Source organism: Lepisosteus oculatus, chromosome 7 (genome assembly GCF_040954835.1).
Source record: "Lepisosteus oculatus isolate fLepOcu1 chromosome 7, fLepOcu1.hap2, whole genome shotgun sequence".
NCBI classification, from domain to species: Eukaryota; Metazoa; Chordata; class Actinopteri; order Semionotiformes; family Lepisosteidae; genus Lepisosteus; species Lepisosteus oculatus.
In genome coordinates, this window is record NC_090702.1 from 48,207,188 (window position 1) to 48,230,573 (window position 23,386).

Here is a 23,386-nt window from a genome sequence, read left to right on the forward strand (position 1 = left end):
CTGAGATGGCCCAGATGCGGCGCTGGACCGGTCAGGAGGAGATGCCGGGGAGCGAGCAGTGCTGGAGCTCACCTTGTGTGTGGAGGGGCTCCAGCAGGCCTTGTGTGAGCCAGGACTCGCACACTCCTTCCCGCCAGCTGTGTCACTGCCATCGGTCTCCGCTCCGTCTGAAACACACCCCCACGCTGTCAACAGGCATGCACACCGCTGAAAACGTTACTCGACGGCTGCTAATGGGAGCTCACGAGCTATTAAGGTTCTACACACCAACTTTCTCACTGCACACACAATCGTTCACCTGGCTAACCGGCTAACCTGAAGGTGCTTCCCTGTTCTCGATCTCCCATCGAGAACTGCCCCTGGCCCCTGCAGACCCCTGACTCACCCGTGTCCCTGTCCTCGATCTTCCACACAGAACTGCCCCTGGCCCCTGCAGACCCCTGACTCTCCCGTGTCCCTGTCCTCGATCTCCCATCGAGAACTGCCCCTGGCCCCTGCAGACCCCTGACTCTCCTGTGTCCCTGTCCTCGATCTCCCATCGAGAACTGCCCCTGGCCCCTGCAGACCCCTGACTCTCCCGTGTCCCTGTCCTCGATCTCCCATCGAGAACTGCCCCTGGCCCCTGCAGACCCCTGACTCTCCCGTGTCCCTGTCCTCGATCTCCCATCGAGAACTGCCCCTGGCCCCTGCAGACCCCTGACTCTCCTGTGTCCCTGTCCTCGATCTCCCATCGAGAACTGCCCCTGGCCCCTGCAGACCCCTGACTCTCCTGTGTCCCTGTCCTCGATCTCCCATCGAGAACTGCCCCTGGCCCCTGCAGACCCCTGACTCTCCCGTGTCCCTGTCCTCGATCTTCCACACAGAACTGCCCCTGGCCCTTGCAGACCCCTGACTCACCCGTGTCCCTGTCCTTGCGGTGGTCACTCATCAGCAGGGCTCGATGGTAACTCCGCTCCCTCACTTGCTCTACCGATGTGGACGACATCCTGGGGGAGGGGAAGAGATGAAATAAACACTTGGGTGAAAATGTGCGATCATTCCTTTTGAGAAGCTGTGTATCCGTCTAATTGTGCACAAATTTCCATTGTGCCTGCTTGGTTTTCTAAGCTGCAGGCCAAGGTGAAACTAAAAGGGAATACATGTAAATAGCAGATACATGCATCTGTTGACACGCATCACACAAGGTGACGAAGCTGAGCTCTCCACCAGGTGTTTTGGCATTTTGCTTGAGTCTCCAGTTGCAGAACGTCTCATACGTTTACATATTATGGGTGATCGGGCCTTCTGTTGCTGCGCCCCAGAGCTCTGGAATTCTCTCCCCAAGGATATCAGAGCATCACCTTTCCTGAGCGCTTTCAAATCAAGACTCAAAACCTTTCCTTTTTAGAAGAGCTTAATAGCTTTACTCCCCTACTGTATTGTAATTGTGTGATTCTGCCGTCTCCTCTCCTTGTGTGTTTTTTCCTATTTCTATTACACCGCATCCCCGCAGTGGGGTCCCGACTGAGGCACGTACCAGGGCCCCTCTCCGCCCTCTCGGTCCCCTTGCGGGGGAGTCTCCGGGCTGTCGTTGGGGTGCGCGGGCTCGAGGGCAGGGACCGTGCTGGTTGCGGCAGGGGGCGCAGATGGCTCTGGGGGGGTCTCCGTGGAAACGGGGCAGAGCTCCACGCCAGCGGAGCTGTACAGTCCCACCAGAGGGGGCGCTGTAGACAGCGGTGACCCACTCTCAGGCTTGGAGCCGCTCCGCCTTGCCTCCCTCTGCCTCTTCCGGTATTCTAACAGAGACACCTGTGGCGAGGGACAGGATGGATGAATGGAATATTTGACCAAAATACTTTACAAGCTGGTTAACATTAGAAACTGTGGTAGAGTACTTTTTAAATGACAAACACTCTGCCCCACAGATGATCACTGTGGGTTTCTGTGTGCAGATCTGTGTGTTACTATTCGCATTATCATAACCACTTCCTGCAGGTTTTCTCAGTCCGTAACCACCTCCGTTTTAATGGGACTCCTATCCTCATCCTCACCTTTTTCTTCTGGGGGGGGTTCTGTGGGGTGCCGCCACCCCCTTCTGCTATGCTGTCTCCCCCGAGGGCACGCGTGAAGCCCAGGGCGCCTCCTTCCTCGGCGCAGGGGTAGTACAGGCCCCCCTCACTGCTGTAGTTACTCCCGGGGGGGTCAGTGGGGCGGAAGGCGCCACCCAGCTCCAGAGTGTGCGAGGGCGTGAGATCGCGCAGGTTAGAGTTCACGGGGGAGAAGGAGAGGGGACCCCTGTCCGGGCTCTTCATCCAGGGAGGGTAGGAGGGAGTCGGGGGGCCACGCTCCCCCAGGCAGTCCGTGTGAGGGGTCTCTTTGCCGCCCTCGGGGGACCCTTCCACCTCGCCTGGGTCCGTCTCCCCCCCGCAATCCTGGGGCTCGGGGCGGGGGGTTCGCGGGCTCAGCGCGCCCACTGTCTTGATCTCCTGCGGGGGCGACTCAGCCAGGGTGGGCGCTCGAGCGCCGGGCGGCCGATCCGTTGTCTGGGGAGGGGGTCGGAGATAGACTGGGTTACGGCACACACAGGCGAGCACCAGCAGCACACAGGGTGAGCACAGACAACTTTGTGCTTGCCAACAACCAAACTAGAAAAGTCTAGTGCAATAGCCAAGACACAATCGTTAAAATAGCCAGATAAGTTTCATTAAAAGGCTGAAAAAGCAGGATAAAATACCCCAACTTATTTATCCACACATATTGCCGTTTTCATTCCTTTCGGTATATACTGACACGCTCAGGAAGTGGCCGAGAATGCAAAGACAATCAGAGGGGATTAGAAGATGCCAGTGGGGACAGCGTTTCGTGCTGCCCCACGCGATTTCCCAGCTCGTCACCCTTGACATGCTGTCTGTCTTAGACACCAAAGAAAAGACCATCTTGGGAACGCGGAGGGGGAAGAGCCGCTGGCTCCCTCAAACACCACCCCAGGGCCCCACAGACTCCTAACCCCTCACCTCCTGAGCGCTGGGCGTCCGGCTGGCCTCTAGGGAACTGTCCGGAGAGGAGATGTTCTGGGAACAAAACGACAGGCAGGTGTCAGGCTCCCCGTCCAGAACAGCACCGGAGCGAGCATGCGCGCCAGGCCGGCGCCCCTGCCGATGCCCACGCCCCCCACGGCACCGGCGTTCGGGTGGGGAGGTGTCTCTCACCTCGATGAGGGGAGGGGCAGGCGGCGCCTGGGGCGTGTGGATGGGGGAGGCGTCGGCGCGGTCCTCCGACCGGGTGCGGACTGGCGTGGCGGGGAGGGAGGGGCCCGACTCCGGGGGCTCGGCACGGGTGGGCGTGGCGCAGGGAGAGCCGCAGGGCGTGGAGCTCTCCGACAAGCAGGAGTCCACCGGGCACAGCCGCCGCTTCTTCAGAGGAGTGGGCAACTCTGAGAAAGAAAGACGGAAGGAGAGGGGAGAGAAAAGGTAGGGCAGAGCAGGGCAGAGAAAACACAGAGAAAATGAAATGAAGGATTAGCTGCCGGGCTGAATTCACCAGCGAAAGAGAAACAATTCGCTCCAAGTACAGTGCCTTATCAAATAAAAGAGTCCCACAGCAGATCTGCTCTTCATATGAAATATTCCTCCACCCTATACTCCAAACTTTGTAATACCATTTTTTCCCCTTGAATTGTGAAACCAACAATAAGCAGGATTCATGCAGCAGTTAAGCATCTGGCTGGATCCAAGTCCTGCAATGGAGAGGACTGGAAGGGCTGCAGGTTGGGCAGCCGATATCTAGGACATACAGGAGAAATCGCCACAATGAACTGGTCACGCCAGAGGCAGTGTAGAGCCCTCTATGGAACTAAAGACGAGACAATAAAGCTCATGAGTAGGACCCTGCATCTCCTCCAGCCCGTTTTCTTAAGCAGTACTTCGGCCCAACCAAATTCAAGACACTGATTTAAGGCTCACATCAGGTTGCGTAATGAATGCTCATTAAACAACACAGCCACCCCATTGTGCACTTTAATCATCTCAACTACACCTCCTATAATCACCAAGCTGGTAATTAGCAGATAAACAGTGCAATAGACCCCTACAGACATTTAACATTTTCTTTCTTGGGAAAATCTATAGTATAACAGGGCTCTCTACAGACGTTTGGTTGCTTGTGTGTTTACTTCAAACAGTATGTAAGATGCATTATTCTAGTGTTATTATAAAGTAATCTTCAGCACCTCAAACCATCAGCAATAATAATGAATCTCAACAGGTAATGTCCATAAGAGGATATTTATCCTTACTTGCAGCATGTTAAAAATAATCACTTACATAGCGCTTTTCTGGACACTGCACTCAAAGTGCTTTACAATAATAGGGGTAATGGGGACTCCCCTTCTCAGCACCAATGTGTACCATCCATCTGTATGATGTGATGTACGCTCACGACACATCAGCTCTCAGTGGGGAGGAGAAAAGAGTGATGAAGCCAATTCAGAGACAGGGATTAGAGGCCATGATTGGTAAAGGCCAGGGGGAAATTTGGCCAGGACACTGGGGTAACAACCCTAAGTGTTCCTCACTTAGATGCGAAATTCCTAAGAAGTCAGTTTAATGGAATTCAATCCGAGCACCTCTGCTGCCCTCTGGAGCTTCAGAACTGCACTACAATGTTCACTGCACTTACACAAATGCTGTATGAAAGAAGGCAGGTTTTCAGTGCAGATCTGAAATCTGGAGTGGAATGGGAGCTGAAGAATGAAGGCGAGGGGGTGTTTCAGGTGATGCCTCAGGAAAGCCAGGAAGCATCTACTGTGATCACGAGAGTGATGATGTAAGGACCCAGCTCTTCGCTCAGACTCGACCAGAAACTTTCCAAGAGCCGACGCAGGGATCTGGGAGGAGGGTGGTGCAAGTAACATGACCATGGAGGACAGCAGGGAATACTGACAACAAAGAGCTCATCTGGTACAACGAGGGGACCAGGTTCTGTAAGTGAGAGGCTGCTGTTCCAAGTTCCAACGATCGTGCATTTTTCTTCCCTGAATATTTACAATGCCCACAAGCCTAATTAACAGTGGTTAGAGTGGGGATCCAAGAAGTATTACGAACTGATTTCCATTTACATGAACATCACAATACTACTTTAACATGTGGGACAATCGATTCAGGATCTCCTCACATACAGAAACACACCCCGCGTCTCTTTAAAGCATCACAGGGACCCCACGCTTGTTTTATAATCAAAATGGCCTCCTAAATGCTTACACAGAATCACACCTCCCTGTGCTCGAATTTCTGTACCTGCCCCAGAGTGCTCCTACAGGAATCAAGTGAATAGGACAGTCTAGCACGCTTTCTGGGCAGTGTCCTCTTGACTCCTTGGAAATGCTTGCGTTTGAGTGCATCTCAACATCAGATCCAGCATACCAGACTCTGCCACATGGTTCTTGAGAAAAAGCCCATTGAGTTACACCTTTTCTCACTCTACTTTCATTTTAAAAGCGCAAGATTTGCAGCCTGTGCTGCGCTCCAGTACAGTTTATCTGGGACATTCAATCCATTACCTACACTGGCAGCCTGATCCGAGTATTCAAAATCCTAAGAGGGCATTGATGGAGGCAATCCACAGGACATTTTCAGAACCCGTGACACACGAACAACAGATGGAAATTACGTGGAAGTGCATTTAAAACTGAACAGGAGGAATCTCTTCAAAAGTGTTATGGGAACATGGAACAAGTTATCCAGCCATGTTACTTAAGCCAATATCTTAGTTTCATGCAAGAAACGGCCGAACAAGATCCTTGTATCAATGTGCTTCTAAACTAATAAAAGGTACAGATGGGCAGAATGGCCCCCTCTCGCTTTTGAACGATCTAATCATTCGAATTGCATCATGTTGGAAATGGAAGCCATGACCAACTCCGGAATAAAACACACAACATCGTCATGGAGAAGTGCTCCATTTCCCCAGCGGAGAATTATTTTGAATTAAACTTTGATAAAATAAAGAATTCATCTTCATATTGAAGAAAAAAATATCCCAAATCTTGCCTGAGCTTTTCAGTTTTGTGGAGGGCAAAAAAGTCCTCATCAGCAGTAAGTCTGAAGGGGCTGCTATCATCCTTTACTTAATTACAAGTTACAATGGAAACTAGGATGAAAAAGGATAGGATTTCCTTTAGTCAACCTACTGCAATTGAAATCTACAAGAGCACCAAAGAGCAAACTGTATATCCTGGTAAGGCTACCGAGAGGGTGCAGTCAGCACTGAACGGTAACAGGGTCAAATGCCCTGAAGATTAGGAAACTGGGCTTGCTTATCTCTCTCGCTTAAATCCTCCCGTTTTGGTTTTTTGCAAACCAGATACATTGTGACCCCATTGATACGATGATATTATGGTAATTGATACGATTCAAGTCTTTATGCGATGCGCTGAAGCCCATCATCATCATCATCATCATCATCCTCAAAGCGCGGACTGGGGTGAAACAGAGGAGCCGGATCTGGCCTCACCTGGTAAAGTGCAGCTGCCGTTGAGCGCGAGGGGGCTGTCAGCGTCGCAGTTGAGGGGTGGGCTGAGCGGCACCTCGCTGGGCAGCGGGCAGGGGGCGCGGCTGGCCGGGCTGGGCGACCCTTCCTCCTCCAGAGCCTGCTTCAGCCAGCGCTGCGGAGAGGGGGGAGCAGCCGGGGGTCAGAGTTCAGAGGTCAACGCAGGGCACAGAGACGGCACGCGCCGACGCTGTCGCCTCGTGCATCAGTGGACCAGGCTGGCGAGGAGGGACACCTCGGATGCGGATCGAGTCTTCCCAGCACTGCCCGGAGGAGCGGGGCGCCGGGAGCTCTGCCGCCTACCTTCTTGCAGGAGCCGGAGGTGGGCGGGGTGTCGGGCACCTCCCTGCGCCGGCGGCCGGCCGCGGTGGGGCTGCGGCTGGCCAGGAAGGGCGAGCTGAAGCGGATGTAGTGCTTGGGCGTGCTGTAGACGTGGGGGCTGCAGGCCAGGCCGGGCAGCGAGTTCAGCTGGGTGGCCAGCACCTCGGGGTCCGTACTGATCCGCAGGGGCCGCTCCGGGGGCGGGTCCGGGGGCCGCAGGGCGCGCTCCTGCTTCTCGCTCAGCCACTCGCTCACCAAGTGCTGGAGAGCGACAACCGGGGGAGAGGAAGAGAGGATCAGAAGGGCCCTCAGCGTCTGTCCCGTCTGTGCTGCCTTGACTTTGTCCCTTGTTTCTGGGGGAACGGTTCTTAACACGTATTGTGGCCCAAACCAAAAAATTATTATCTTCTGGGCAGACTTTACGCGACAGGCACGGAGAAGCAGTGTAGGGGAAGGTTACTCTAAAAAAGTAACCCATTACGTTAACAAGCCACTGGTACGAGGGACTCATTTCAAATGAAGAGTAACAGACCACTATATTGAGATCCCTTCATCACACAGGTCAAACAAGGAGCTCATGTTATTTTTGAGGAAATATTCTACTTCTGACGGCGAGGCGCACCTTTTTCGTTTTGGGGTACTTGTGTGTGGGCCGACAGGGGGTGACGGGGGAGCCGGCATGGGGAGGGCTGGCCTCGGGAAGGTCTCGCGGCTGGGGCTCGGGCTCGGGGGCGGCGGCGGCGGCGGGCGGCTCGCTCTCCCGCGGCTCGCTGGGCGCCTCGCACACCTCGCCGGGCGACCCGGGCGGGGCGTCGGAGCAGGTGCTGACCGTGCGGTGCCGCCGGCGCTGCTGGCCGATGTGCGTGCGGCTCCGCGAGAAGCTCTTGCGGTGCTTGGCGCGGCCCACCTTGGCCGCGGCGGGTTTCGGGGTGCCCTCCTCCTTCACGGGCTCTTGCTGGGCCTGAGGGAGAGGGGGGGGGGGGCGGGGCGTGAAGATAGCTGTCGGGGGGGGGTTTGGGGCGGGCAGGCCCGGGTGCGACGGCGTGCCGGCAGGCGGACAACCGTACCTGCAGCGGAGCGTCGGTCTCGGGGGTGGGGGGGGGCTCCTCCTTGACATCGTTCTTGCCCCCGCCCTCCGTCTTGGTGCTGATCCGCTCCAGCGCCTGCTCCCGCCGCTTCTCCCTCTTCTCCAGCCTGGCGAAGGCTTGCAGGATCGCCTCCATCTTCCGCTCCTCGCGGGTCTGTGGGGCAAGAGGGGGGGGGGACCGTTAGATCTGCTCGCCCGGCCCGCCCCGCACCGCCCCGCCCCAGACACAGTCGTCGGAGGAGCAGGGGTGGGGTGGCGTGGGGGGCAAGGCTGCCACCCAGACGCCCGCCACAGGACGGACAACAGACACTGCGGCTGATCGGGATCTGCAGGCAGGAATCGGCAGCAGAGAAAGAGAGAAAAGAGCAAGTGCCGTCTTATATTCCCACAGACGAGGCTGAAACAGAAGAAACGCCCCTCTCTTCCCCATGACAGGATATAGGATTTTATGCATCTACGTGGGCGTGCCAAGTGGAGGGTGGGGCACATGTCCTGTCCACCAGTCAGGTTAGAGGCTGGTGACCCCGCCTCCCCCAGACTGGGGTCAATCAAGGGTCACCCCTGCTCCCCCTGGCCCTGTGCCCGTCAGCCGGTATGGGCCAGCTCGTAGGCAGGGCTGGGGTGGGCGCGCATCTGCGGGACCCCTAAAGAGGGGAGGGGGGGGCGCAGCAGGAGGATATAGGACTCATGGAGGGTGCTCATTTGGGGGAGGGGGGGGGCTAAGGGGACTTTACCTCCTTGTGCCTCAGTGCCATCCAGCTGGACCCCCCCCAGCTGGCAGATGGGACTTCTCCGCTGGGCTGGCCTGGATGGTTTCAAACAGAGACACCCAGTTTAGAAGACGGGAGACCCCCCCCCCGAATCACAGATCCTCCACCCAGCGGGAGCTCGTGGAGGAGCGGGCGGGCAGACAGAGGCCTGCTCTGGTATGGCCCTCTGGAGAAGTGGGCCTGGCCGTTATCACGGGGGAAGCAGGAAACCCACAGCCTGCCTCCCCCCAGCTATTCCTGTGCCTGGCATAGTCACGGAGGAGATGGAGGGAGGGAGGGGAGGGGGTGGGCAAGAGCCTCAGCACCATCGCCACAGCCCGCCATTACCCGAACCGGTTATATAATCGGAATTGACTCCGGCACACTCGCACCCTACAGGCAGGGGGAGAAAGTGTGGCTCAAATCCAACTCCCTACAGAATCCCACCAACCCCTTCCTCCGGATGCAGAGCTCTTTCCGAGACGCCACCCCAGACCACATCCCTTGTCCTGGAGGATGGTGGGAACTCCCACGCTGGACATCGGGGAACGCACTTCTCCACCCAACCGGCACCAGGATGCAACTGCACTCCGGCAGCCCATCGCCAGAGGCGCCAGCCCACGGATAAGAACGCACAACGGCCCCCTGTAATATGGGGCCGACCTCACAGCTGCAGTCGAGTCCACGTCCTCCAGAACACACTGTCTACCTGTCCGGCCCAAGCCCTCCCGTGGGCAGGACTTCAGGATCTCCGTCATTCCAAATCCGCGCAAAGCACCATCCCGCCACAGCGCACTACGTCATTCTCATTCTCTCCGAGACATCGCTGCCAACACATGGGAGCGGAGGGCTAGAGACACGGATCCAGACTGCGCTGGCTCTAGCGGACCGGCAGCCCACGTCAAGCCCACGTCAAGCTTGAGAACCGCTGCTCTACACGGACCCCGGACTACATGACCCCTGACCTCAGTGCAGCGTGGGAACAGACTCACTGCAACCCTTGAAGGAATCCAAAATCAACAAGCTACCAGCAATTGGAAAACAAGAAGAGGGCCCCTCGCTCCTTTATTCAATTTAAATAGCCTTGCACTACAGATCAGTTCTAATCCTGCTGCCGTATCCACGCCACAGTGGAGTGGTTGCCTCTCGCAATGCTCCTCAACACTTCCGGACATCTTCAGCTCCTAAACCTGTGCTGCACATCAATACTGACGGAAGCCCTAAACCTCAAGAACCCCTAAACCCACACAGCCATGCTAGAGCCTCCCATCTCTCCTAATCTTACCTGTGCTGTTCAATTAGAATCGAAAATCCTGCTGTCCAGCTCTGCTGCAGGATCCTGCGGCGCAGTGTCTTAATTACGTACAGGACGCGTCCAGAAGACTCAAACAAAAGTGCTCTGAAACCGGGGCTGCAAGGCCCCGACTCTGACAGAGGACGCCCCCTGCCAGAGGGACAGGGGACTGGCCGGGGCGAGAGAGAGAGGGGGGCAGCGCGCGAGCACAGCGGGCGTGTGGCCCCCTCGGGCCCCTGCTCCCGAAGCGAGGCCAGAGGCACAGAGGCAGCGACAGGAGCAGAATCTGCACCGGCGGCAGCAGCAGAGCAGCGCGGGGTCTCGGCAGAGCCCCGGAGGTAGAAGCCCCCACTGAAGCGCCCCGCTGCAGCCCCTCACTGCGCACAGCAGCTGCCCACTTACCATCTTCCTCCTCCTCTCTGCAATCTGCTCCTCTGACTCCATCTCTACTTCATTGCTAATGGGGGTTTTCTCTTCTATATCCTCAATTAACTCAGGCTCCTGAAAGAGGGAGAGGGGCACTTCATCATGGCACTGCACATGTCCGGGTGCAGACTAAGGTGGGGTGGGGGGTGAAACTCAAGGTGCAAGGGAGAGCGGGGGGCAAGTTCGGGGGGAGGGGGGGAGGACTGCAGCTCCTTGCTGGCGATGTCGTCTCAAGCAGCGACTGGGAGGGTGGTATTTCCCAGCTCGAATACACAGGCTGGTCTGGGACTGGGAGAGGTGCAAGCCGGGGGGTTCAGCGACACGAGCCTGGTTATTGTGTGTGCACGCTAATATCGGGGCCTGTGCCAGGAAGAGAAACACCGAGTATTTATCACAATCATCTCGTTATCCATAACTTCCTGTTCCCTAATGCCTCCTCCTCACTACTCTCCACCAGCAGACAACACTCCCCAGGACCAGAGCAACCGGATTCCTGCACTGCTGCAGGCATTATATTTCACTTAATTCAATTCACTGGCTACATTACTCCTACACCATGGAAACTCCCCATACTGTGCTCTACAAAACTACCTGCCCTCTCCACAAAACCAGACTGCTGACAATTGTGAGTTGTCTGTTAACATTAGAGTTGTGTATGTTGTCAAGAAGGGACATCTCAGATATGCACGGATAACACAAGGGACCTTTCCTCTTTCTTAGTTGGCATGAGCTAACATGCTCACTTACAGAGTGCATGACTCCCCCTCCCTGCCCCTGGCCTATCTCTCTCTCTCACCCTGTGACCATGTCACCCCCAGTTCCGGCTCCCAACAGGTGGGAGCCCCTCATCTCCCTCCTCACCGGCAACCCTGCCCCCACCTCCTGACCCAGCAGTCACCGGAGTTTTAGGAGGCTGTCTGCTGTGTGTTTCGTGTTCTCCTCACACACAACACATGCTGGTGTGGCATGCTGCTGGTCTCAAACAGCCTCCCATCACGGTCTCTGGGCTGCTCTGATGGCAGAGGATCCCCCCGAGTCCCTTTTCTCATTGAGACTCAACCTCTGCCATAGGAGGGGAGACCAGGATACCTTCATAGAAACTGTTAATAAGAATTCCTTATGCTTATACAGGATAGAGCTTTCCTGGACACTACACCCCAAACACTCTACAGGTGCTGGGGACATCCCTCCACCACCACCAGTGTGCAGCCCCACCTGGATGATGTGACAGCAGCCATAGTGCACCAGTACACTCCCCACACACCAGCTCTCAGTGGGGAGGAGAGCAGAGTGATGAAGCCAGTTCAGAGATGGGGATTATTTGGAGGCCATGACTGGTAAAGACCAGTGGGAAAATTGGCCAGGACAAGAGTCACAGTCCGTTTCTCATAGAGAATAGCCCTGGGATTTTTAATGACCACGGAAAGTCAGGGCCTCGGTTTTTACGTCTCATTCGAAGGACGGTGCCTTTTTACAGTACTGTGTTCCCAAACCTATGCTGGAGAATTAGGATCCAAACGGACTGCAGGGTGAGTGCCCCCAACTGGTCCCACCAACACCTCTTCTAGCTGCAATTTTAGCTCTTGCAGGACGTCCCCCATCCAGGCTCACACCTGCTGAGCTTCAGCGGGCAGGCCAGGTGTGAGCTGCTGGCGAGCCGCTGTTAAATGAGTGGATCCTGCCTTTCCCCAGTCACAAACCTCAAACGCCACAACTCAGACTGCTGGCAAGACCGGTCAACAACACCCCCACCTTCTCCTATAACATTCTCGCTCGGGAGAGAACAGCGGGGAAATGCACGGACTGAGCACAGTGACTCTCCGGTGTGCCAGCTGGTGCCCAACCGCTGCCCAGCATGGACAGCTGTCTGGCACTGCCATACAAGTGTTGGGATAACGCGCCACCTCCTCAGTGCTGGCGGAGGCTTGCCAGGGCCGCGGGCCAGCCTCCTGTTTGTGCAGACTGACAAATATTCCCAAGACACTACAGTCACCTGACTACCATTTGACGCCAACCCTGACGGTCACCGTGCCTTGGTCAACGCCCGGCCTACAAAGAGGGAAACGCCACATCGGAGACTGTTTCCAAGTTCTGCCGCTGGGGACATGAGTAGGAAGGGACTGCTGGCTTACCAGAGTGCTTACCAGAATGCCTGGGTAACACATTACACAAGAGGACAACGAGAGAGCTACACATGGGCATCTATCTGCCAGAGCATCACAAACACAGCAGAACTCACACTGAAACCACCCCTGAACATGGTCTTAAAACTGCCTTGTTTCAACAAAGCATCAATGAATGACTCCACTGAAGATGGAAAGCACAAGTCTGTTGTTTTCCCAATGACTGTGGGTGCGCAAAATCACTAATTAAAAGTGACAGAAACAGAAAGAGTCATTTTCACACTGCTGGCTCGGAGAAGAGCCCAGATTCCAGCAACACGATAATGCGGGACATCAGGGCCCCTCTGAGCTGTTAGGCAATTTAACTGTCCCGGGCACAGCAACCTCTGTCCTGCACAATTCCCCCGTCCATCATCACAAGCCATCCCTGTAAGGGATGTGCGACTGGGCAGGTAAGTGTCCCAGCAGAAACAATACTACACCTCTGTGACTCAACACCAGGATATGAAGTTTATACATCTACAAATATCCCAAAACCCAAATCACAGGCTAACGCGCTGTCCAATCAAATGATGCACGGAGATCGTGCATGAAATGAGAATCCGAACTGTGCTTTGCAAAATAGAAATAAAAACAGCCGGGTGACCTGGGATGAGTGTGTGAGAAAAGGTGCAGGAGATGGGAGGGGGGAGGGGAGACATGCTGCTGGGAGAGGCAGGAATTGGGAACTGAGCAAGCAAGAGAAGGGAGAGGACAACAGACGAGATTACATCGGCGACTGGGGGGGGGGTATTTTATTGTATGTATTCAGGATTTCGCAGCTCTTTGTCACTTAATGTGCATTCCCTGGCGAAGCCTCCTGCACACCGGCTGTTTCTGGAGCAGTGGAAGAAGGACAGTCGGAGACAGACGCAGACCGGTGTGACAGTGATGGGCGAGGTGGACAGGGTTGACGGGGGCCGTACCTGGTTGTTGGAAATGGACAGGCGGAGGGGGGACAGCTTTCTCTGCTTGGCGTCGGCGTGGCCCTTGCTCTTGGTGCCGTCGCAGTCCAGCACCATGTTCTGGTTCTGGGCCCCCTCCCTCTCTCGCTCCCGCTCCTTCTCCCTCTCCCTCTCGTGCTCGTGCTCGCGGGGCGCCTCCTTGTCCTTCCGCCCCCGCCGCCGCCGCGTCTCGTACCCGGCTCCCAGGTTCTCCGTGGGCTCGGCGTTGTGCTTCTGAACCGGACAATCGGCGTTCCCTTTCACGCACGCGCAGTCTACCTTGTACTTGCTGACGGAGGGGGGGGAGAGAGAAGAGGAGAAAGCGTACCCGCGTGAGAGCGCACCCCGGACCATCCCATCATGCACCTGGCCTGCTCCGGCCGCACGCTGCAGCTCACAGCCCAGTGGCTCCAACGCCATCATTCTGCATCATATCACATCACTTTCAAAAACGGCTTAGCCATACCGGGCCAAGGCAGCCCTGGACACTCAAGGACAGGAAGACAAACACACAAACACACAAACACACAAACACCAGGGGTAATTTTAGAGAAAGCCAAATGAACCTAGCAGCATGTCAAGGGACTGTGGGAGGAAACACTGGTGTTTTGGCCACGGGACACGTCCCACCCCCTCACCCCAACTCACCAGCTGCCGTAGTCGTAGTCGAAACCAATGGTGATCTCGCTGCCCTTGGGGATCGCTCGCACCGAGTAGATGTACAGGTGCAGGGTGCCGTCCTCAATCACGTGCCGCACCTGCGCACATGGGGACGGACAGGTGAGCCGGCTGGAGCGGGGCGAGGAGGTGCCGGCCCCTCGGCCGAGACCTCCCCCCGGGGGCCCCCTGCGGGGCATTTCGGAAAGAGTACGCACCTCTGCGTTGGGGGTGCAGGAGCGGCGGATGAAGCGGGCCTCGTTGCCGAAGCTGCGGGCGTCCACGCACATCTCCAGGCCGTGGAACTTGGAGTAGAACAACACGAAGGGGTACGGCCTGAAGAGGAGAGGGAGAACACAGACGCCGCCGTCAGTGCAAAGAGAAGACCGCGTGAAGGCCCGATTCTGCCTGGAGGCGTCTAAGGCTGAATTTCGGGGAGACCCAGGAGGTAACGTAGACAAAGCCTGGGGTTGATGCTCACAGGCCGGCAGACTGATGGGTAGAAACGTCACACGTAAGCTTACGCAGAACTGCAATCAGACGCTCACGTGCACGCCGGACAAACACACACGAGGCATGCCGGACCGCACGCCGAGACACTCTGACTCACCTCTTGAAGAAGTAGCCGTTGGCCTCGAACTGCTGGCGCAGCATGAACTTGCCCCGGTACTCGATGATGAGGGAGTCGGGGGGCAGGTCTCTCACTGCCTTCAGGATCTTCTTATTCTTCTGCACCTGACTCTGCAGGGGAGGGAGGGAGAGGGGTCAGGTCTCCCATGCAACAGAAGAACAGAGTTTTGCAACTCTCCAAGGGTTCTTAAAGGGGAACTGCAACGCTATTTTCACACTGCAGATTATTAAGAATCGGTAGTGATGTGTGCTTTTCAAACCATTATGAAACTACCAAGTACACAGTAGCACTTAAAACCTCCCATTTACATCACAAAAGGCACAGTTTCAATGCATGTGCAGCGCCATATTGCCTTCATTGTGATTCGGAGCAAGGCAGCAAAATTTCCAGTGACAGCAAAGCTGCCCTATTACATTGTAAACAAGCTATAGACCAAGCAAATTTTGCTACTATATTATTAGTAAATACTTCACATAAGGTGACATGTTTTTAAGACTTCTTAATTATTGCAAAAAAGGAGCAACCTGCCAACCAACTTAAATACACTCATAATAATTAACGTTGCTAGGAGGCCACGTTTCTCATTTGCTGACAGAGACTAGCGAGCAGGAAGGGCTGCTCTCGCGTCACTATTCGCCCAAACTCTCGCTCTCGCCAACAGCGAGGCCAGCGGTTTCTCGTCTGCCCACGACAACCTGGCCGCCGTACACTACTTTCACCAAGCTCCTCATTTTACAACTTCATTCGAAAAGTGTCGAATTTGGCGATGCGGGCCATGAATCCGTTTTGTTATCCAAGATTTAAGAAGTGGTCTGAGAAACTGGGACTGCAGTTCCCCTTTCAGTCTGGGGGATTTCGCCACGTCGGCGTCTCTGACCTCCACGGGGGGCTTGAAGGGCACGGCGTGGGTGTTGAAGGGGTGCGAGTGGGGCTTGCCCGCCCCGACCTCCCTCAGCCTCAGCACGCTCTGCACGTCCTCGCTGTACTGGTTGCTGCTGGCCTCCTCGTAGCGCTCCATCCACACCTTGATCTTACTCTCCCACAGCGAGGGCGTGTCTGTGGGGTCCACCTCTGGGGCCGTGCCCTGAGAGCGGGGGCAGGCACAGGAGGCGACAGGCAGAGAAGAAGGGCAGACAGGGACGGGGAGAGAATGGGGGCAGGGGAAGAGAAGGGGGTTGGAAACCAGACAGAGAGAAAAGGACAGGTGAGCACAGGCTTCTCCCTATGGGTGCCACCCCCTCACAAAGGGACCCACCCGCTGTCCTTATTATACAGACTCAAAGTTACTCTCTCTCCCCTTTCTGCCTCACATCCTCACTTACAAAGCCCAGCCACAACAACGAGTGCAGTACACTCATATGAATGTGTTACGCGGGAGTGAACTTATCCATAATCTACAGTCTATTTAAATACTATAGTTTTTCTGAAATGCACAATTTCTTATTTCGAGTGGGCAGCTGTGACACCATGCGTAGGCAGCAAAGAACAGGAAAAGGTTTATTCCATGCTGAAAGGAAAGAGGCAATGCTTCTAAAGAAGGCTCCATAACCAAAATGTTCCTTTCCTTTCTGCACGGAATAAACCTTTTCCTGTTCCTTAATTTCCTATTTTACATAATAAAAGGAAAAAACATGGCTCGCATGGAAAGCTTTCCATAGAACACCTATCTACATTGCACAGAGTTAAGAACCCGGCACTTAAAGAGATCTAGACTAATGTCAACCCAAGATGCCCTCGAGGTTACACCTTGTGTAATAAAATCACACTTGTGAAGAGTAGGCTTAAAGACCTCATTAAATGCAGCAGGAAGGAGTATTAAAGCATGAAAGTATTTGCACATTTAGAAATAAATTAGAACACAGCGATATTCTGCGTCTGTCTAAGAGAGCGTCTGAAATCTGTTTCAAGGGGCGCCCAACAGCAGCCCAGCATCAGGAACCAATTTTACTGCCGAGCCAAAAGCTTCCCGATTCTCCCCCAGCGGGACAGAGGTCTGTGGTGTGAACCGTGTGAGAGAGACGAGACTGCCCCTACCTTTACTCTGGAGGACTTCCTGGACCCCTCACGGAATGCCTGAGTGAGCAGGGGGGGGGGGGAGAGAGTTCGTGAGTAACGGGACGAGAAACCCGGGGCCCACATCCCATCCGACCCGGTTCTCATCCGCTAACCTGGAGGCCTTGTACAAGGACGAGGCTGTGTTCCCAAGCCCATGGCACAAGCCAGGCTGGATTCCTGCTGCCCGCTTCGCATCTAAAGTGCCTGCGGCAGAGCAGAACTGCCTCTTCTCTACCTGCCGTGTCTGCCTTGTGCTGACACCATCACTGTACGGCACTGCTGCTGCTAAGCGAGGTGGCGCCAGCACAGACTAATGGGCACTTTGCTCCGGCTCAGAAACGGTCCGTTCCAAGTCCGGTTCATGGTTTATCGCAGCCCCGACAATCCTCTATCAACACACGAGCAAAGGTAGATTCATACATTTCCTCCAAGCCCTGCCGGACAGGGAAGGAGCTCAAATCAAAGAGGCGTGGCAGTGGAACTGACCGAAGGGAGAGTCTTAACTTAGTGACAGGCGGATGACAGAGGTGCCCACGGCCAGGCCGGGCCGGGCCGGGCTGGCAGGACGGGGGCGGCGGGGCGGCGGGGCGGGGGCACGACCTGCTGACCTTCTTGGTGCGCGTGGTTCCCGTGCCCGGCTCCTTGTCGCCGCTCCTCTTGCGCTTCTTGTCGCCGGCCTTGCCGATGCGCGCGGCGGTCAGCGTGATGCTGGTGGGCGTGTGCTGGAAGGCCGTGTACAGCTCCATCGGCACCTCGTCGCCGCTCTCCGTCGCACTGGTGTCCCCGTCTGAAGCAGACGCCACGCGGTTAGCGCACCGGCAGACCGCTCTCATGGCTAGCGGCGCCCCCCACTCCCGAATAACAAGACGCCCCAGCGTGATACAGGTACGACGTGAGTGTCTTTCTACAGGTCAGCAAGGAATTAAAGGGGAACGGCAGTCCCGATTTCTTAGACTGCTTACTAGAGGAATTTGACAAATGTCTTAAAAATCGTAAACTTTGTAAAACGTGCATTTGAGCTCCCACGAATTGTGACGTGAAGTGGCCCTTCCTGCTCACTAGTCACTTTAATGGGTGTAACGGGATGTAGAAGCAAATAAATACAGGTTGTGAAGCCGATATTTCACTGCAAAAATGTTCCAACATGATCTGCGTGCAGAGTTAAGAAGTAATTTTTGTCTGCAAAACCATTGTCTCAAAGTCTAGAGCAATAATTCTATTGGATTAAGAGAGACGTACGAACAAGACACCTTGTTTACAATGTAACAAGGCTGCAACAAGCCACCAGGTGTTTTGTTGCCTCTTTCTGGCGCTGCACAGACCTGGAAATTTTGTCTATTTTGTGCTGTAAATTAGAGCTTTTACGAGTTATTGTGTACATTTCACTTTTATTGTGGTTTCAAATGCACTCATCCTTGCTTATTCTTTCTTACCCCGAAATACAAAAATAGCGCTGCAGTTCCCCTTTAACTCCGACGTGCTCATCGGCACGCCGAGGCGGCTGCCCACTCGTACCTGCAGCACGCACACAACCGCAGGTCAGGAGGCTGCACTCACCCGACATGTTCTCCCTCTTCCGAGTCTGAAGGACGATGGCCCTGTCCCGGTCTAAACTCCTGCAAGACAACACACTCTGCATCAAAAACACACAATGGTGCAGCACAACCAGCAGCACTCGGCGCCGGAGAGAAGACCCACGGCAGAAGAGACGCTCTCCATCTCACGGGACGACACCGCCATACTGCACGCAAGCAGAGACACGAACTCCATCTCACGGGCGACACCGCCATACTGCACGCCAGCAGAGACACGAGCTCCATCTCATGGGCCACACTGCTGTACTGCACACCAGCAGTACTGCACACCGCCAATACTGGACGCCAGCAGAGAACGCCAGCAGAGACACGAGCTCCATCGCATGGGCCACACCGCCGTACTGCACACCAGCAGTACTGCACGCCAGCAGAGACACGAACTCCATCTCACGGGCCACACCGCCGTTCTGCACGCCAGCAGAGACACGAGCTCCATCTCATGGGCCACACTGCCGTACTGCACGCCAGCTGAGACACGAGCTCCATCTCACGGGCGACACCGCCGTACTGCACACCAGCAGACATAAGATAAGATCACTTTATTAGCCATATACAATTTCTTGCTTTAGGAATTCGTCTTTTCACATACCCCAGCTTGCTCTCCAAGAGACACATAGACATGAGCTTGGGGGTCAGAGCGCAGGGTCAGCCATTGTACAGCGCCCCTGGTGCCGCTGGGGTTAAGGGCCTTGCTCAGGAGCCCAACGCAGTAGGATTCCTCTGCCGGCCGCGGGATTTGAACCGGCAACCTTCCAGCCACAGGCGCAGATCCTGAGCCGCAGAGCCACCGCTCCGCCCCTGGAGACATGGAGAGCGTGACACGCCCTCCATCACACGGCCGACACCGTCATACTGCACGCAAGCAGACATGCCATCCATCTCACGGGCGACACTGCCCCACTGCACGCCAGCAGACACGCTGTACTGCAGCAGCTGTGCCGCCCTTGCAAGGTGAACAGACCGGCGGGGCACTGGGGCGAGCGTACTGACCTGGGCTGGCAGCGTTCACAAAGGTAGGTTTCGGGAATGTGCTGCCTGTCGATCCCCATACAGTCGATGTGCTGCCACACGCTGTCAGGGAAGAGACAGAGAAGGGGGGAGGGGGAGAAGTCATGATCAAACAGATGTTCCCAGATGCACCAGTACTGTGGCAAAACGGTACCCGTGCTTGGCACCAGGCAGTCATTCAGTGGCTCTGCACTAATGAGGCCTGTGGCACTTCTGAGTTTGAAAGGCTAGTATAAAGCAGCTCGCTATTCCTACAGTGAACCTAAAAGGGTTACAGGAAATTAAAATTTAGACAATGCCTTTATCTGGAAAAAAAAAGATGCCAGATCTGTCTACAGCCTTCCCAGGAGGACACCCAGAGAAAACCTCAAAACCATAAGTTTAAAACAGGACAAAATTTGTTCCTTGCCCCCCTCCAGAATGGGACTTCGGAAAAGTTATCATGAGTTTATTTGAGACGGGACAAAATACTACATGGTTTTGCAAGGAAGAAAATTTCACAATTTAGGTCACAATTCCTTCCTTCCCACAGAGTTTCTCCGTGGTGAGCAAAGGCCACAGACGCACTCTGCCCTGTGGCTTTCTTCCTTGAATTTCCTCAGAGTTGCAAATTACATTTTAATGAAAAATTGCTGAAGTAAGAGTGAACAGTGAAACACAAATCGGAGGTCACAATAGCAAAGTAGAGGAAGTTCACAGAAAAGAGAGAACAGAAGGCACTTCTACACACAAAAGGGTTGCAAGAGCACGCAGCCATGTTGCTGAAACCGATACCCTGGTTTCTTTAAGAAACAGCTGATGGAGATCCTCAGATCACTGAACTACTACGAAACTGACTTTTCTCAAGCTCTTTGATGCTCATTTACAGTTGATATTTTCCTTTGTAATATTTCATATTAAGAAAAAGACTTAAGAGTAGAACTGCAGTCTACTTTTCTCAGACTGGTTATTAAATCTCAGTAACAAAATCAAAGTTACAAATTAAGCACAAAACTGTGAACTCTTAAGTACTTTTAGGTCTCTTTGTTGTCGCAAACCACTGTACTGTTGTCTCACCGTGGGCGAGAGCTTTCACGATTTCTCACATGATGTGGCCCTTCTTGCTCACTAGTCCCTGCAATGACTGACGTAATGTAACGTATGAGCAAATAAGAACAGGTCGTGCAGCAGATATTTCACTGCAGAATTCTTCCAACGTGATCGGCATGCAGAGTTAACGAGCGAGTTCGTTTAACGGCAAAACCATCCCGAAGTCGGGAGAGCAATACTTCCACTGGATCAAAAGAGATGGACTCGCAGGCCTGCTTGTTTACAATATAACAGGGCCGCTTCACCTCACCGGATGTTTTGTCGCCTCGTTCTGAATGGCAGAGCTTGGCGCTGCGCAGACCGGGGAATTTCAGCTATCCTGCGATGTGAAGTGGAGGTTTTACAAGTCACCATGTCCATTTTTCTTTTCATGCGGTTTTAAAACGCCGATTCTTCCGATCCCCGAAACGCAAAAACGGCGGTGCAGTTCCGCCCTTTAACAGAAGAAAGCACCTGAACGCAAGCCACGGGCCAGAAGACCTCCTGGACAGGACCACTAGCCCTCCGGTTACGAGAGGGCTCCCGGAACGGCGCCTGGACGACGAGGGGTCTCTGGGAGGCCGTACCTGCACTTGTCGCAGCAGATCATGTAGCCGTCGTCGTGGGTGAAGCCGCAGATGCAGCGCGTGATGTCCGTGCCGTAGCTGCTGTCCTCCGAAGTGCTGAGCGTGGTGTGGCTGGACGCCTCGTCCAGGGGGGCGGGGGCCAGCAGCCCCGCCTCGCTCTTACTGATCAGCGCCGCCGGCGGGGGTGAGGCCGGCGGCGTGGGTGGGGGGCGCGCACCATAGTTGTGATCCTGGAGGGTGGGGTGGGGGGGGTTTGGGTAAAAGGAACGAAGAGAGAGATGGAGCAGGAGGGGGGGGGGGGGGGGATGGAGTGAAAGAGGAAGGAGGAGAAAGTGCAAGCTTGTCAGTATCACCCGAACGGTATGCCGCCGTGAAGGTGAGCCCCCTCCCCCAGACCCCCGGGACGTACCGCGTAGGGCAGGCCGATGTAGCTGTGCGAGTGGTGCGAGCTGCTGTAGATCTGGTGAGGGTAGCTGTTGGACTTCTCCACTACCACGGGGCTAGCCTCTACTGATTCAGGTCTGCTGGACGGAGAGAGGGGCAGACCGGCACGCAGTCAGTACGAGGGCGGAGAGGGGGCAAGGGATTCAAGGAGAGAAGGAGAGACGACGGCGGTGGCGGCGGCATCCGGAACGCGACTCTTTCACCGGATTGGCAGGGCGAGTTGAACAAGTCCTGCCAGAGATTAACTACATGACAGATGACACGCATACAGGCGTTGCAGAGTCTCTTATCAATTCCAGGCAGAAATATTTCATTACTTGCTGTCAGTATTAAGTAATAAATGTTGGAGCGAGGAAAACGGTGAGAACTTTCGGGACCATTACGGACTGCAGATCGGGACACAAAACGCAGAACAATAACTGAACAGATAAGAGGGGATGATCTGAGCTAGCGGTGTAATCTAATAGATCTTATGGATAACATTTTTAGAACTTTTCATCCAAAGCACTGGCAATGCAAGTGGACACTGTGGAGATGATAAACATAAAGATCAGGATCAAGCTCGGGCTGGAAACCCCTCCTCCTCGTGTGTGTGTGTGCTGCGAGCTGTCAGACGCTCTGTGCTCTGCCCAGCGGGTTCTGGCGCGCCGCGCAGCACAGGGGTAATGGGCGAGAGAGGGGCCACACTGGGCTGCCACCTGTTCCCCCAGCATCACTAAACACAGCACGTTCACACCTGGCAGGCAGGCCCACTGCACACTGACCGAGAGAGAGGGGAGGGGGGAGGGGGGACGAGGAACGAGAGCCAGAGGAAGAAAGGCAGACCGCACAAGTGAGGAGTGGCAGACAGGTGGGACAACAAAGGCAGGGGGCGCAGAGGGAGAGGGAGAAGGAGGCAGCACAGCGGGGGAAGCGGCCGAGGAGAACGGGGGGGCACTGGGAAAGCGCGGAGAAACCAGGAGCATTGGAAAGACGCCGCGGGAGCACAAAAAAGGGGGAGAAACGGCACAGAGAGAGAGCGAGACCTGGGCAGACTTCGCTGCTGCCTCCCAGCAGCGCTGCAGGGCACTCTGAAGGACACAAAGCCGGCTCCGAGGACCGCAGCTACAGAGGCCAGCGCACCCGCGTCAATCCGGGGACAGGACCCTGGAATGCCCCCCTAACACAGATTCATACCTCAAGCTGAGCTCGGAGCAGAGGGCCCTGCCTGCAGTGCACACCTCTTGCGCCTGGAGCACTGAGGACGCGCCGCACCAGCAGGATACACTGGGACCCCCTGGCAGCGCGACTGCAGTCCTTCTCGTGCTCCAGGAGAGGTGCCAGCGAGACGCTGCCCGAGGAGCAGAGGGAGGAGAGCCAGCTGTGCCCTGTGGCAGGCTGAGGGGCTCTCACTACACTACCTCACTACAGCACTGCAGGCGCACGGACTCCCAGGGAGCACACCGCCCAAACTGCTCGCATGCAAACAAAGCCGGACTCGTTCCTTGACCACACTAATGAAAGAGAACAGTTTATAATTCAATGCAACGTCAGCCTCTCAGACAAGGAACTACACCGTGGCCATCCAGTTCAAGAAAGAGCAAGTTCCTTTCACCTGCGCCTTAGGAATTTAAACACCACTTTGGAAAAAAATAAACTGAATTTTGATACTGAGAACATGTAGAAACCCATTACCAATCTTCCTTTTACCGATCCGCACCCGTTTTGCAATCTTGGGACAATTTCATTTCTAGCAAAACAGTGGGAAAACGCAGGCGACTGACACCTTTGGCTGGAGCGCAGGAACGGGCACAGGAGACGACAGCACAGCAAAACCCGGCTCCCGGGACGCCC

General features: G+C 55.1%; 1 protein-coding gene across 1 annotated transcript in view; it reads right to left on the reverse strand.

Moving 5' to 3' along the window:
* The window catches only part of kmt2e (lysine (K)-specific methyltransferase 2E), a 45,815-nt gene that overhangs the window by 2,973 nt on the left and 19,456 nt on the right, over positions 1 to 23,386 (reverse strand). Inside the window, 24 exon segments of the mRNA XM_069192616.1 lie at positions 73 to 167; positions 898 to 986; positions 1,517 to 1,788; positions 2,031 to 2,522; positions 2,994 to 3,050; positions 3,189 to 3,412; positions 6,490 to 6,640; positions 6,829 to 7,107; positions 7,469 to 7,807; positions 7,914 to 8,087; positions 8,668 to 8,714; positions 8,717 to 8,738; positions 10,379 to 10,477; positions 13,491 to 13,797; positions 14,157 to 14,266; positions 14,384 to 14,501; positions 14,776 to 14,906; positions 15,674 to 15,880; positions 16,831 to 16,869; positions 17,460 to 17,638; positions 18,409 to 18,467; positions 19,437 to 19,517; positions 21,110 to 21,339; positions 21,519 to 21,633. Of these exon segments, the coding sequence (XP_069048717.1) occupies positions 73 to 167; positions 898 to 986; positions 1,517 to 1,788; positions 2,031 to 2,522; positions 2,994 to 3,050; positions 3,189 to 3,412; positions 6,490 to 6,640; positions 6,829 to 7,107; positions 7,469 to 7,807; positions 7,914 to 8,087; positions 8,668 to 8,714; positions 8,717 to 8,738; positions 10,379 to 10,477; positions 13,491 to 13,797; positions 14,157 to 14,266; positions 14,384 to 14,501; positions 14,776 to 14,906; positions 15,674 to 15,880; positions 16,831 to 16,869; positions 17,460 to 17,638; positions 18,409 to 18,467; positions 19,437 to 19,517; positions 21,110 to 21,339; positions 21,519 to 21,633 (3,916 nt within the window).